Raw genomic sequence first — 14,832 nt, 5'->3', positions numbered from 1 at the left:
CAACCAGAGCAAGACATTAGGCCCTCAGCCATTTGAAATTAGACTGAAGATGAAACATAATGAGTTTCTTATTGCGTTTTGTCAATAAGTGTGTCAAAAGTGGAATTAGTCAAAGCTCCATATTCTGTTGCCTTCGCCAGCAGCCCCTCATTCACTCTGATATCCACGGCTGAATACTGTGACATTATTCCCCGCGCCCCTCACTCACAAGCGTGTCCGCTGATGCCCACAAGCCAAATATTAGCTTGGGAGCCCTGCTAAAATATTCTTTTGAAGAAGAGGTCAAGTGTTTATAGGCAACAAAATGGGGGGGGGGGGTGGCTGTGGTTTTGTCAATGTCTAATGTGCTAGCCGGTATTATTTGTTGCTCAGTCATTTAATGTTTATGCAGTAAATATCGACGTGTAGTTGGATGAAAACCTGCATCGTCGGGTTGAACAGTACATTCGCGTAAATAATTATTTATACGTGGTAGAACTCGGCATAAGGAAAGGCCCGGAGCTTTGTAGATAAAGTGTTTTCTTTTCTTGCTTTTTCTCTTTGCAAGTTTCCATCCTGGGTCCTGGGAGCGTATTGCCAACGAGGAGATGTGGCAAGCCAGGTACCAAGAACTCTTTGAACTACAGTATATATATATATATATATACACTGTCGTTTCAGCTGTGTCATGAAGCAACGCTAGTCTCGCTACAACATCTCCATAAAAGCAGCCTTGTGCGTTAGAGCATCTCCACGTACATTTTGTTGGGTTGCCATCTACATAAACCCACTCTATTGGACTGGTGCGTTTGGAGAGAGAGAGAGAGAGAGAGAGAGCGTGGATCTGCATGGCTCATCCATCCAGCACTTAGCCCTGCGTGCCTTTTTTGTTGCAGGATGAAGACGGCTTTCTTTCTGTTTGACCTGGCGGAAAGGATGCAGGGAGAGGGGAAGGCTCGCCTGTTTGAGCTCTCTTACACTGTGAGTCCCTGTTTGAGCTCTCTTACACCGTGAGTCCCTGTATGAGCTCTCTTACACTGAGTCCCTGTTTGAGCTCTCTTACACTGAGTCCCTGTTTGAGCTCTCTTACACTGAGTCTCTGTTTGAGCTCTCTTACACTATGAGTCCCTGTTTGAGCTCTCACTGAGTCCCTGTTTGAGCTCTCTTACACTGAGTCCCTGTTTGAGCTCTCTTACACTGTGAGTCCCTGTTTGAGCTCTCTTACACTATGAGTCCCTGTATGAGCTCTCTTACACTATGAGTCCCTGTTTGAGCTCTCTTACACTATGAGTCCCTGTTTGAGCTCTCTTACACTGAGTCCTTGTTTGAGCTCTCTTACACTGTGAGTCTCTGTTTGAGCTCTCTTACACTATGAGTCCCTGTATGAGCTCTCTTACACTGTGAGTCTCTGTTTGAGCTCTCTTACACTATGAGTCCCTGTATGAGCTCTCTTACACTGAGTCCCTGTATGAGCTCTCTTACACTGAGTCCCTGTTTGAGCTCTCTTACACTATGAGTCCCTGTTTGAGCTCTCTTACACTGAGTCCCTGTTTGAGCTCTCTTACACTGTGAGTCTCTGTTTGAGCTCTCTTACACTGAGTCCTTGTTTGAGCTCTCTTACACTGTGAGTCCCTGTTTGAGCTCTCTTACACGCTATGTGTAACTGAGGGGTACAATTCCCTGACTGTATTGATAAGTATGGTATCATTAAACCACTACCGCTTGATGTACTTTAACTTCTGGCCATCCAGTACACGATATCTAAGTATGATGAACACTTTCCCACATATGAAACCAGGTCCACACAAATATAACAGTCGAAGGTTTAATATAGCAAAAGGTATATACAACATTCACTTAATTACATTTATGATTTGAATGCACTTGTAAGGCAAATGAGTATTCGTAGGCAAATCAACACTGAATGTCCAATCTCTGGTTACGCAGGAAGCAAGTATACAACCTGGTTCTTTAGGGAAACTATAGCGATGGTACTTAAGGATTATAGCGGGATACTAAAGGGGTCCTGCTGGTTGTAAGTCAGTAAGGGGGGGGGGGGGGTTGGAAAGCCGTCAGCTGCATCCCATCTGGCCAACGATTCCTGGGGAGAATTCAGGTACAGAAAACAGTGCCCGCAGGATCTTGATCCACAGATGAATACACTTGGGCCCTCTTGTAGACGGTAGCTGTAGGTCCACAACGAAGGAGAAGCGAGGCGGCCTCGGTCTGGGTTGAGCGCCGTCTCACCTGGGCTCCTCTCGGGGGTAATTCCAACACTCACTGGCGTTGGCTGTTATCCGCTCCACAAATCAAAGCACCCAAAGCAAATAGATATTCCATGCCGTATAGGCTCAGCAGTCGTCCGGGTAGGTAATCCAATGTGCAGGTCCACTCGTCCTCGCCCAGAACTCCTCGGATGAAAGCACCACGCGTGGTCTGCCCAGCCTGGTTAAGACTCTAGATAACGCGAGGAACGATGGGGGTGCTGCTCACTTTAGAACTTTAACCGAACGATGCACCATACATAATAGACTATTATTACTTAATAGAAATACGTCCCACTCGACGGTACAGTGCCAAACTATGACAATTCAGCTATGAATTTACACGAGGTCTCAATGCCTATTCTGGGGCCAAAATAGGCCATACTGCACCACACGTGGGTCGTGGGTGAGGCTTCACGTCTGTTACTAGGTTGGAGGGTAAAGGACTAATGGACTAAAAGAAAGTTCTACTTTACTTGCGCCCTATTTATATGCACGGTGAACAAATAGTACCATTCGTATTTCGGTAGCCGTATTCCTACGCGGAACCGGGGCTAGTTGGGACATGTTCGTCGGCACTATTGAACTTGACTCAAGGGGCCTGTCTGCTGGCGCCAGGTTCTTGTCCAATGAGAGAATGAACTATTATGGGCTGTAGTAGACTAAAGGGATATTCAGTGTATATGTACAAAGAATATACAAGGGATATCAAACGATATACAAATACTATTAAATATATATCCATAAATAAATATATATATTCGGTTTAATCTGATCCTTCACAACAGCCGCCCCCTAATTAGTCCCACCTAATTAGCTAAGCAGAGACAGATTAACCGCACTGTCTACCACTCAAGGTCCGCTGTAAGGGTCAGTCAACTCACAAAGTCATGGGGTCATGGTCGTCATCGATAGTGTCTGGGAGTCTTGGCAGTTCTATTAGCCTCGCCACGGGTCGTGTGTAAGTTCGCCCTTGGACGAGCACTTCAGCTGCTCGGACCTTGCCATCGGCACCGGTGATCACTTTGCTTACGCGGCCAGCCGGCCACATAGCTCTGGGTAGTGACTGGTCGATAATCATGACGACTGTTCCTTCTGTCAAATTGTCTCTCTCTTTTACCCACTTCTGGCGGGTCTGTAGAGACGGTAGATAGTGGAGTAGGAAGCTATTCCAAAACTTGTCAGCCAGTACTTGACTGTACCTCCACATTCTTCGGCCGTTCGCTTCTTCAGGCCTGTACATTGTCTGGGGTAGCGCGGGGTCCAGCCGCCCCATCAAGAGTGTGTTGGGGGTGACTGGGTCGACATCTGCTACATCACTTGAGACGTAACCGAGGGGCTTGGAGTTCAATACTCCCTCGATCTCCGTGAGGACTGTCATTAGGACTTCTTCCGCCACAGTCTGGGCCCCAAGCACGGCGTACAGGGCTGTCTTTATAGAACGTACTTCTCGTTCCCAGGTTCCACCGAAGTGGGGTGCGTTCGGGGGATTAAACTGGAAGTCAATCTGGGATGGAGCGAGGTGGGTCTTAAGTTCTGGGCCCATAGCTTGGAAGCTCTCTCTCAGCTCTCTTTCTCCGCCTTTGAAGTTTGTCCCGTGATCAGACAACAATGTAGACGGTTTTCCTTTCCGCGATGTGAATCTTCGGAAGGCCATAAGGAATGAGTCTGTGCTCATGGTTGGAAGGAGTTCGATATGTATCGCTCTGGTGGTCATGCATTTGAATACAATACCCCACCGCTTCTCGGTTCCTCTTCCTTTCTTTATATACAACGGGCCAAAACAGTCCATGCCTGTGGAGTGAAAGGGCTTGTCGCCGAGTCGGAGGCGACAGGGAGGTAGGTCAGCCATCCGGGGTATGCTGGGCTGCGCGCGCCACTTTCGGCAGTCTAGACAGGTTCGCTGGAAGCGTCGCACTGCTTCTCTCCCTTGAAGTATCCAATAGCGACGTCTGATCTCCGCGAAGACTCTCTCTGCTCCTGCGTGGTGCACATCCTCGTCGTATTTCTTTATGATCAGCTCTGTGACCTTGTGTCGGCTGTTCAAGACTATCGGGTACTTAACGTCATCCGGTAGGTCGGGGGCTCTCCGCAGACGACCACCCACTCTGATGAGATTATGGGCGTCACTCTCGGGTGCCAGGTGGAGCAGTCTGCTGTCTGATGGGACGGGCTTTCCTCCCTGTAGACAGTCTAGCTCATCGGGGAACGAGTCTCTCTGGGCTCGTTGTAGTAGAAGAAGTTCTGCTTCTTCGTAGTCAGCTGCTGAAATGTCAGTGGTGGGCTGAATCTCTGGGTGGTGCCACAGGAATGTCTTTAGCTGCGCACTCTGTAGGGTGAGGCAATCATCTATGTTGGGGTCTGTGGAGGCGACTGTGCTCAATCCACAGAACATAGGTTTCTTGTTTTCAGCCTCCTCTTTACTCGCTTCCCGTGGGGTGGGCGTAGGCCACTCTTCTTCCGGGAGCTTGAGGAACTCTGGTCCGTCACTGTAGATGTTGTGACGGGTGAGGTCATCTAGGGACATTCCCCGGGTGATGACGTCAGCTGGGTTGTGTTTGGTGTCCACATACCGCCAGCTCGCTGCTTCTGTTAACTCTTGAATCTCTGTGACTCTGACTCCCACGAAGACCTTGTATCTGCATGAATCAGACTTGATCCATGTGAGTACTGTCGTAGAGTCTGACCACAAGATTGTTCTTTGCACCGGGATGGTGAGTTCACGTTGGATTAACGTGGCTAGATGCGCTCCTGCTAGGGCTGCGCAGAGCTCTAGACGCGGGATAGATTGTTGCTTTCGTGGGGCTATTCTTGAGCGAGCCAGGATGAAAGTGGTGTGTATCTCTCCTCCCTTCTCTTGGGCACGCAAGTAGGCCACAGATCCATAGGCTACTTCGGAGGCGTCGCTGAAGACGTGTAGATCCATCTTGCATGTCTCTGGCCTCACTGTGGGTGGGAAGTAGCTGCGGCGTATGTTGACGCCTGGGAGTGAGCGGAGTTCCGTCTCCCACTCTCTCCATGTGGAGGCAAGGTGTGCGGGTATTGGGTCGTCCCAGCCCTGGTCCTTGTCCCATAGTGCTCGTACAATCATCTTTGCCCTGGTGGTGTAAGGTAGAATACATCCCAACGGGTCATATTGTCTGGCGAGTGTTCTGTACACACTCCGTCTGGTGGTCGGTATCGCCGTCGACCTTCCCTGCTCCGTGGTCAGGGGTTTGTGTCTATAGTGGAGCGAGTCTGTTTTGAAGCGCCAGACTAGTCCTAGTGTCATTTCTTGGGCTTCTCCTGGGATGGTCGCCATCCAGGTCTCGCTACTGGCTGCCTTGTCCGCGGGGGAGAGGCTGCGCAATACTTGCGGGTCGCTGCTGGCCCACTGCCTGAGATCAAAGCCGCCTTTGATCAGGGAGGCGCGTAGCTTGAGTAGGAGAGCCTCGGCTTCTTCTTGGGTCGAAACGCTTTGTAAACAGTTGTCCACGTAGAAACTGTTCTTCACACTGTGTCGGACCTCTTCATCTGCTGCTGGGTCCTCTGCGATGTGTTTCTGCAGTGCAAATGTAGCACAGCACGGGCTGCATGTGGTTCCGAAGGGGAGGACTTCCCATTGGTAGATGGCTGGGTGCTCATCTCCGATCCTCTCTCTCCATAGGAACCGCAGTAGGGGCTTATCCTCCTCCACTAGTCTCACCTGCAGGAACATCCCTTTGATATCCCCGCTGATAGCCACCTTGTCCTGGCGGAAGCGTAGTAGCACGCCTAGTAGAGAGGGGCCGAGTGTGGGGCCGGGCAAGAGCTCTTTATTCAGATTCTGGGATCCGATCTGGTAGCTGCAGTTAAACACAATGCGATCCTTGCCGTTGTGGTGGACCTTGTGGTGCGGCACGTACCATGATTCGGTCGTCTGATCGGCCTCTTTAATGTCAATCTTCATTACGTGTCTCGCTGTGATTAGCTTCTCAATCTCAGCGCGGTACACACTCTCTTGAGCGGGGTCTTTGGCTAGGCGCCGCTCTGTGTTCAATAGATACCGCTCCGTAGCTTCTTTCGTGGCGTGAAAGGTGGGCATTCCCTCTCGCCTCAGGAGTGGAGTTGCGTATCTCATCACTCCGCCGACTGTGACTCTCTTTGTCCCTTGCTCGAGGAGGTTTATGGCGTAACTGGCTTCTTTAGAACGAATGTCTTTCTTTTCGTTCTTAAAGGGCATTGTCTCTAGTGTCCATAGCCTCTCGACATGCTGCAGGAGAGTGGTGTCTTCTTCTGTCACTCTGGAGTGGAGGCAGCTAGTGGCTGCTGTTCGGTTGAGAGATTTAGCGAGGGGGCCTTGTAGTGTCCATCCTAGGCGGGTCTCGACTGCTGCAGGACAGCCTCTGGGTCCTGTATGGACCCGGTCTATCGGGACTATGAGGTCTGCATGGTCGGAGCCTATCAGCAGGGTCGGGGTGGCGCCGTCTATGAGCGGGATAGGTAGTTGACGCAGGTGCACATATTTATCCATCAGCTTGGCGATGGGGTAGGTGTACTGTGATAGTCCTATTTCTTGGCTGGTGAAAGCATTTGTAATCCTATACCGTCTCTCTGGCTGCCCGCTTGCTGCGATAGTGAAGGAGACATTCTCGCCTTTTATCGTCTTTAAATCTCTTCTTATTGTCCGAATCGTCATCTGGTTCTCGCTCCCCCGCAGTCCCAGCTGGGCCGCAGCGGATGCGAGGAGAAGGGTCTTCTCTGACCCGTCATCAAGGACGGCGTAAGTGTCCATGACTTTATCTTGGTGGCTCAATGTTACACGGACTACCTTTAAGAGCACCTGGGCGCCGCTGCTGCTGGCGGGGTCAATGTACATGACACTTGCCTTTGTGCTGCTCGATGGTGCAGGTGCAGGCTTTCTTCTGTTACTGTCGTGTAGGACATCTAGGTGGGCTCCGTCACACCGACTGCACCTCTTCTTTAGGCGGCACTCGGCTGCCATGTGACTGCGCGCACATCGGTAACAGCGCCTGTTGGACTTTATCCATTGACTCACTTCTTCTGCATTCATCTTCTTGAACAGGTCACATTGTGACAGCCAGTGTTCCTTCTCGCAGTACGGGCACACCATCTTCCACTTCTCTTTTCTCGAGGGGGTACTGTGGTTCTTACTGCTCGGTACTGATTCTGATTGGTGCATGACAGTCACTGATCTTCTTCCATCGTTTACTCTCCTAGGTCCCTCTCTGGAGCTTGGTGTGCTCCGCACGAATGTATCCAAGCGTAGGCTGCTGACTTCTCTCGTCAGGAAGTCGGCTAAATCGAGGAGGGATGGTTCGGGACCGTTAGGATCACGGTGGTCTCTTTGCCGCCTAAAGCGATCTTGTCTGGCGGGCGGCAGCTTCTCTAAAATCCTCTCGACGTTAGAGTTGGCGTATAGCTCGTGCATACCCTTTTCTCGTTGCGCTCCCAGCATCCCTACCAGGGACTGCACTTTTATAGACAGGTCGTCTAGTGAGCGATTGTCTGTTGCTGGGGGTAGGCGGTCAATATGCCTTATCTCTTGGATTACGTAATCCCATATACGTCCATATCTCTGGTCCAGCGCTGCTAGAGCCGCGGTGTATGGGGTCGTAGAGGTGGCATAGGCTAGCGCTATATTGTGCGCTCGGGGTACTTTCAGGTGCTTCAGTAATATTGCATACTTGTGGCGTTCGTCAACGACATCCACCATCATTGTCTCTAAGCACATCCGGAGCTCCGTGTACTGTGCTCGATTCTCATGGGTGAAGTCTGGAAACGTCGGTGTGCCAATGTATGACGCCGTGGATGGCTGGCACATCGGTGAGCGTTGGGAGAGAGGCCTCCTAGGCGAGTCTCCTCTTGCGCCTCTCTGTGGGCTGGTACCGGCAGGGTACCATGGCCCGCTGGTCCAGGTGCTGTTCCTCGGGGCTGGTCGTGCGTCATGCTCACCCGTGAATAGAGTCGGGGGTCTGTAGCGCAGCGCCGCGGGGGTATAGCCTGGGCTGTACTGGACCTCCTGGTCCGGTGGAGTACTGTGCTGTCGTCGGGCTTGGTTCTCCTCCTCTCCCTCTTCTTCTGTCAGGTCCTCTAGATCCTGTAGTCGTTTATTTAGCCTCTCCGCAGTGTATGCTGCTCCTTCCTTGTAGCTGGGTCTCGCTTGGACCGGTCGGGGAAGGGGGTCTGCGGGGGGTATAGGCTCTCTCTGGTGGTCAAGTTCAGGGTCGCTTGGTCGGTTAGGGGATGCTGCCCTTGACTGTTGTCTCGACGAGGCCCTTGAACCCCTGGCGGAGGGAGAGGGTGTTGCCCTGGTGATCAGCTGCTCCATTAGCTGCGCTTGTAGTCTGTCGCGCTCGGCTTGTATTCTGTCGCGCTCGGCTTCGCGCTGGATGAGAGCGATGTCGCGCTCTGCTTCTCTTTGGGCACCGTCAGCGGCGCGCTGGGTGTTGGACCGGTCTCTTGCCATATTCTCTTCCGTCTGAAGGCGTCTCATCTCCAGGCGTATGTGCTCTTCTTTGCTCCGTTGCTGTGTTTGGAGTCGATCGCGTTCACCCTGAAGTCGATCGCGTTCACCCTGGAGTCGATCGCGTTCGGTAGAGGCTGTCAGGCTGACGAGGAACGCCTGTGACTGCATCCTCTCCGCCTCGCTGGGGGAAGACGCTTGTAGAGGTGAGCCGCTCCTGGCTGTCCTCGTTGGGGAGTCCTGGAGCTCTATCTCCTCGGCGCTCTCCTCATCTTGTTCCGTGCAGGGTTCCACCTCTGGAGGGTTGTCTTCCTCCCGGAGCTGGTCGGGGACTACTTCTTCGGTATTGGCGGGGGGTAAAGGCATGTCTGTTCCCTCCTGGTCCCCACCGTGAGCTTGGTCAGTTACATTAGAACCCACTAGGGCCTCTGTGGTCGGGGTAACCTGGTCGTTAAGGTCAGACATAATTTTACTTTCTACTTTTACCGCGTTTACCGTCTGTAGAAGGCTAGGTAGTTGACTGACAGCGTAATCCTCTAAGTACTGAGGTGTCTGTCGTCTGCGCCGCGGGCGTTCTACGTTAGGAGGACCGTTTCGTGGAGTGTTCATCATAGGCCATTTCAATATTAATAACACTATATTAATATTACACTAGTTACCCTCCGGCTCGAAGGACCAATTGTAACTGAGGGGTACAATTCCCTGACTGTATTGATAAGTATGGTATCATTAAACCACTACCGCTTGATGTACTTTAACTTCTGGCCATCCAGTACACGATATCTAAGTATGATGAACACTTTCCCACATATGAAACCAGGTCCACACAAATATAACAGTCGAAGGTTTAATATAGCAAAAGGTATATACAACATTCACTTAATTACATTTATGATTTGAATGCACTTGTAAGGCAAATGAGTATTCGTAGGCAAATCAACACTGAATGTCCAATCTCTGGTTACGCAGGAAGCAAGTATACAACCTGGTTCTTTAGGGAAACTATAGCGATGGTACTTAAGGATTATAGCGGGATACTAAAGGGGTCCTGCTGGTTGTAAGTCAGTAAGGGGGGGGGGGGTTTGGAGAGCCGTCAGCTGCATCCCATCTGGCCAACGATTCCTGGGGAGAATTCAGGTACAGAAAACAGTGCCCGCAGGATCTTGATCCACAGATGAATACACTTGGGCCCTCTTGTAGACGGTAGCTGTAGGTCCACAACGAAGGAGAAGCGAGGCGGCCTCGGTCTGGGTTGAGCGCCGTCTCACCTGGGCTCCTCTCGGGGGTAATTCCAACACTCACTGGCGTTGGCTGTTATCCGCTCCACAAATCAAAGCACCCAAAGCAAATAGATATTCCATGCCGTATAGGCTCAGCAGTCGTCCGGGTAGGTAATCCAATGTGCAGGTCCACTCGTCCTCGCCCAGAACTCCTCGGATGAAAGCACCACGCGTGGTCTGCCCAGCCTGGTTAAGACTCTAGATAACGCGAGGAACGATGGGGGTGCTGCTCACTTTAGAACTTTAACCGAACGATGCACCATACATAATAGACTGTTATTACTTAATAGAAATAAGTCCCACTCGACGGTACAGTGCCAAACTATGACAATTCAGCTATGAATTTACACGAGGTCTCAATGCCTATTCTGGGGCCAAAATAGGCCATACTGCACCACACGTGGGTCGTGGGTGAGGCTTCACGTCTGTTACTAGGTTGGAGGGTAAAGGACTAATGGACTAAAAGAAAGTTCTACTTTACTTGCGCCCTATTTATATGCACGGTGAACAAATAGTACCATTCGTATTTCGGTAGCCGTATTCCTACGCGGAACCGGGGCTAGTTGGGACATGTTCGTCGGCACTATTGAACTTGACTCAAGGGGCCTGTCTGCTGGCGCCAGGTTCTTGTCCAATGAGAGAATGAACTATTATGGGCTGTAGTAGACTAAAGGGATATTCAGTGTATATGTACAAAGAATATACAAGGGATATCAAACGATATACAAATACTATTAAATATATATCCATAAATAAATATATATATTCGGTTTAATCTGATCCTTCACAACACTATGAGTCCCTGTTTGAGCTCTCTTACACTGAGTCCCTGTTTGAGCTCTCTTACACTGAGTCCTTGTTTGAGCTCTCTTACACTGTGAGTCCCTGTTTGAGCTCTCTTACACGCTATGAGTCCCTGTTTGAGCTCTCTTACACTGAGTCCCTGTTTGAGCTCTCTTACACTGAGTCCCTGTTTGAGCTCTCTTACACTGCGAGTCTCTGTTTGAGCTCTCTTACACTGTGAGTCTCTGTTTGAGCTCTCTTACACTGAGTCCCTGTATGAGCTCTCTTACACTGAGTCCCTGTTTGAGCTCTCTTACACTGTGAGTCCCTGTTTGAGCTCTCTTACACTGAGTCCCTGTATGAGCTCTCTTACACTATGAGTCCCTGTTTGAGCTCTCTTACACTGAGAGTCCCTGTTTGAGCTCTCTTACACTGTGAGTCCCTGTTTGAGCTATCTTACACTCAGTCCCTGTTTGAACTCTACACTGCGACTCCCTGTTTGAGCTCTCTTTATCGTAACTGGGACAGATGAGATTGTTGTCACACACCACCTCACGGACTGACTTTTAACTGGCATTTATGACTAAGACATGAAGGAGTTGTTGTTGTTGTTATTGTTGTCGCCGTTAGGGCTGGGTATGTGCGTGGAATACCCGATACTGATTTGATCAAATTCGATATCAATTAAATTAGGCTCGATGGTACTGGTGCCAGTGGGCCAGCGCCTGCCATTGTTGTCAAAAGATGTCATTTTGTCAACTTGAGTTTCCGTAGTAGATAACTAGAGCAAAATAGAGACATCTGCAGGACAGGATGCGTGAATATCAAAGGCAACCAACTTGTGTTCGGCTTTTCTCTGATTGGCCCCGCCCCCACGCGCAGGCAAGCGCAGCCGTCCCACGTCCCAAATGAAATCCAGCGAGCAAGCGCGGGCAACCAACTTGTGTAGTGTTGGGCTGCTGTTCCAACGCACTTGTGTTGGGCTGCGGTAGCAGTGGAGCGCTGCTGACTGATTATTATGTTTCGCGTTTTTATACAGTTATGAAATAATAAACACTGTTAGGACTCGCAATAATAAACACTGTTACGACTGTCTGACTCTTAATAATAAACACTGTTAGGACTATCTGACTCTTACTAATAAACACTGTGTTAGGACTATAAACACTGTTAGGACTATCTGACTCTTAATAATAAACACTGTTACAGTGTTAGGACTATCTCGAGTCACGCGTCACTACTGTAACTAGAAACTCTGGGTGTCACTGTACATCAGTAACGTTATTTCGCGTTTTTAACGTCAGCGGGGCGATGCGGTGGTTTGTCCCCGGCTAACGTGCACCGCCGCCGGCTCTACTCGGTCCAGCTCCAGCAGCAGCGGCCGTTCCTCCGTTGTAGAACGAAGCCCTTCAATGACCGCTCTCTCATATTTTGCGAATGCATAAACTATATCTTAAATTATGGCTATGTGTCTAATATGGCTGTCGCTTATCAATGACTTCGCGACAGCCATATTAGACACATAGCCATAATTTAAGATATAGTTTATGCATTCGCAAATATGAGAGCTCTGTCATTGAAGTGGGTGGTGGCAGCTTACTAACAGTAGCGATTTTTATTGTTTTGTCATGACCAAACATAATCCCAACATAGATAGGAGGTGTACTGTATGTCAAATGTCGGTCATGTGGTGGAAGAGTTTAGCACAGTCGCACAACAGAACACCAGTGTTTCTAGTAGATATGTTTATACATATATATATACATACATATATGCGCATGCGCAGCCACTCTGCCGCGTCTCTCTTGTCTCTCTTGCCGCAAGGCCGCGTGCTAGTGGATTGATTGATTGGCCGTGTGGCCAATCAGAGAAACGCTGAACGAAAAGCTGAACACAAGTTGGTTGCCTTTAATATTCACGCGGACAGGATGTGCACTAGAAATAATGTAGCAAAAATCACACATCCACTGAAAGAAGGCATAGATTAAAAGATCAATCTCAGTATTTTAAGAATCAATATCATGTTGTTCAAATGAAACAATGCCATTTTTCTGTATTTTTACCCTATATTTGATCAAATCTGCCTTTGTGTGTGTATGTGTGTGTTTGATGGGCAGCTGTATAAGGAGATAGTGGAGGCCCACTCGGACTACCCTCCCAACTGGGACAAGAACTTGGGCTTGGCCTGTGAGAGGCTCCTCCGCTCCGGCCAGCGGGGCCACGATCCGGACACTCTGTTGACCTGCAGCGTCCACCACTTCCGCCTCTACCTGGAGAAGGACCCGATGGACCCCCAGGCCCCCGCCATCCGCTCCGCCGTCGTACACCTGCTCCAGGAGAGAGACCGGCTCCGACAGAGCCAGGGGCAGGCCCTGTGACCGGGCACGGTTGGGCGTACGTGGGAACGTGCACGCTCAGGCTGAGCGCGCCTCCAACCTGAGCCAAGTGCAAAGCGTGCAGGACAGTGAGAGGAGTTCTATCTCCGAGGCTGGCTTCTAGGTGGCTCTCCAAGGGGAATGGTGGTTGTATAGTTTGGTTTGGCTAATATATCGCAATCAAGGGAATATCAAGGGAGTTGACACTTTGGAGGAGATACTGTATATCTCTATAGATCTCTATACGCGGTGAAGGGAGAGTCACAGGAATGACTCGTGCTGTTTTCATGGGACACAATCAACTACATTACAATTTTAGTTTCCCAACCTTAGGCTCAGGACCCGGCGTGGGGTCCCCTGATAGGAACACGGGGCCACTGTGAAAGCCACGCGACTTGCCTTTGAACAAATGCAGTTTTGCACTCCCATCAAAGAGTAGCCATCGATAGCCCGACAATATGAAACATTGTCATGTGTTGTAAATGTTGGGGTCGCAATACGTTTTTGGATTGGGAACCTCTGGGTTAAGTGGGACCCCTGGGGGGAATCTGACACGATAAGGGCAGGCGGGCCTGTGAGCCGCGCTGCGTTGGATGAATGTTTACCGTTAACTCGTCCGAGTGTCCTGCGGGGACAGCGGCTTGACATCTGAAGCCTCCACTGACCCCAATCAGCTTGTTCATGTTCCCCTTTTAAACTCGCTCATTCATTTCCTCTATCTGTCGTTCCATCTCGTTCTGTGCCCCACCCCCCACCCCCCTCCTACTCTCACGGCTTTTAATGTGATGATTATTTGGCCTCAGCCTCCTGCTGCTCTACAGTAGCCCCCCCCCCCCCCCTCTTCTCACATTAGGAGGACGGCACCGCCCTGAGATTGAGGGAAACCCAATTTGGGGGTAGAAATGGGGGATTAGAGCGTCTGTTTAATCTGGGACAGACTTGTGGCGTTGGGTTGCCACACTGTCTCTTAACACCGCCCCCCCCCCCCCCCCACCCCCCTTTCTAGCACTGCCCTCCCATCCCTCCATCCGCCCAACTAACCATCAGTCTATCTTAGATGGTCCTTTAAACATTAAAATCTAATGGATTCCATGAGTGCCCCCCCCCCCCCCTTCCTTCCTGGTGGCAGGGCTATAATCCCTCATGGATTTAAATGAAATATGAAATGTCACAAAGCCAGGGACCCTTTTAGAAGGTGTGTGTGTGTGTGTGTGTGTGTGTGTGTGTGTGTGTGTGTGTGTGTGTGTGTGTGTGTGTGTGTGTGTGTGTGTGTGTGTGTGTGTGTGTGTGTGTGTGTGTGTGTGTGTGTGTGTGTGTGTGTGTGTGTGTGTGTGTGTGTGTGTGTGTGTGTGTGTGTGTGTGTGTGTGTGTGTGTGTGTGTGTGTGTGTGTGTGTGTGTGTGTGTACTTAATTCGAAGACCCTTCTGCTTCTACGAAACAGATATGCATGCACCCAGTAAATAAACAAACACGCAGTGAGAAGTGTATGTGTAGTGCTTTCATCTTCAGAGAGGAACTAAGTCACGCAAACTCTCAGAGACACCAGACACATGCAATAAGACCCCAGACCGCGCGTCTCCCAGACAGACGGGAGTCGTAGGGCCACCCGAGGGACACGGGGACATGAAGACACAGTGAAAAGACTTGACGACGGCCTCAGATCTCTCTCTTTCCGTCTCCTCTTGTTCCTCCCAGTCTTAAGACCT

The 14,832-nt window shown here is 50.3% G+C and overlaps 1 protein-coding gene across 1 annotated transcript in view; it reads left to right on the top strand.

The window, feature by feature from the left end:
• Nucleotides 1-13,977, top strand: part of tmem260 (transmembrane protein 260) — a 70,377-nt gene extending 56,400 nt beyond the window's left edge. The window contains exons 15-17 of the mRNA XM_084310702.1: nt 548-601; nt 876-960; nt 12,869-13,977. Coding sequence (XP_084166828.1) covers nt 548-601; nt 876-960; nt 12,869-13,129 — 400 coding nt within the window. The 3' untranslated portion in view covers nt 13,130-13,977. The remainder of the gene's footprint in view (nt 1-547; nt 602-875; nt 961-12,868) is intronic.
• The last annotated feature ends 855 nt before the right edge of the window (nt 13,978-14,832 follow it).

Source organism: Notolepis coatsorum, assembly GCF_963971535.1.
Source record: "Notolepis coatsorum genome assembly, chromosome: 3".
Taxonomy (NCBI): domain Eukaryota; kingdom Metazoa; phylum Chordata; class Actinopteri; order Aulopiformes; family Paralepididae; genus Notolepis; species Notolepis coatsorum.
The sequence above is the reverse complement of the archived record's forward strand: the minus strand, read 5'-3'. Positions and strand labels throughout refer to the sequence as shown.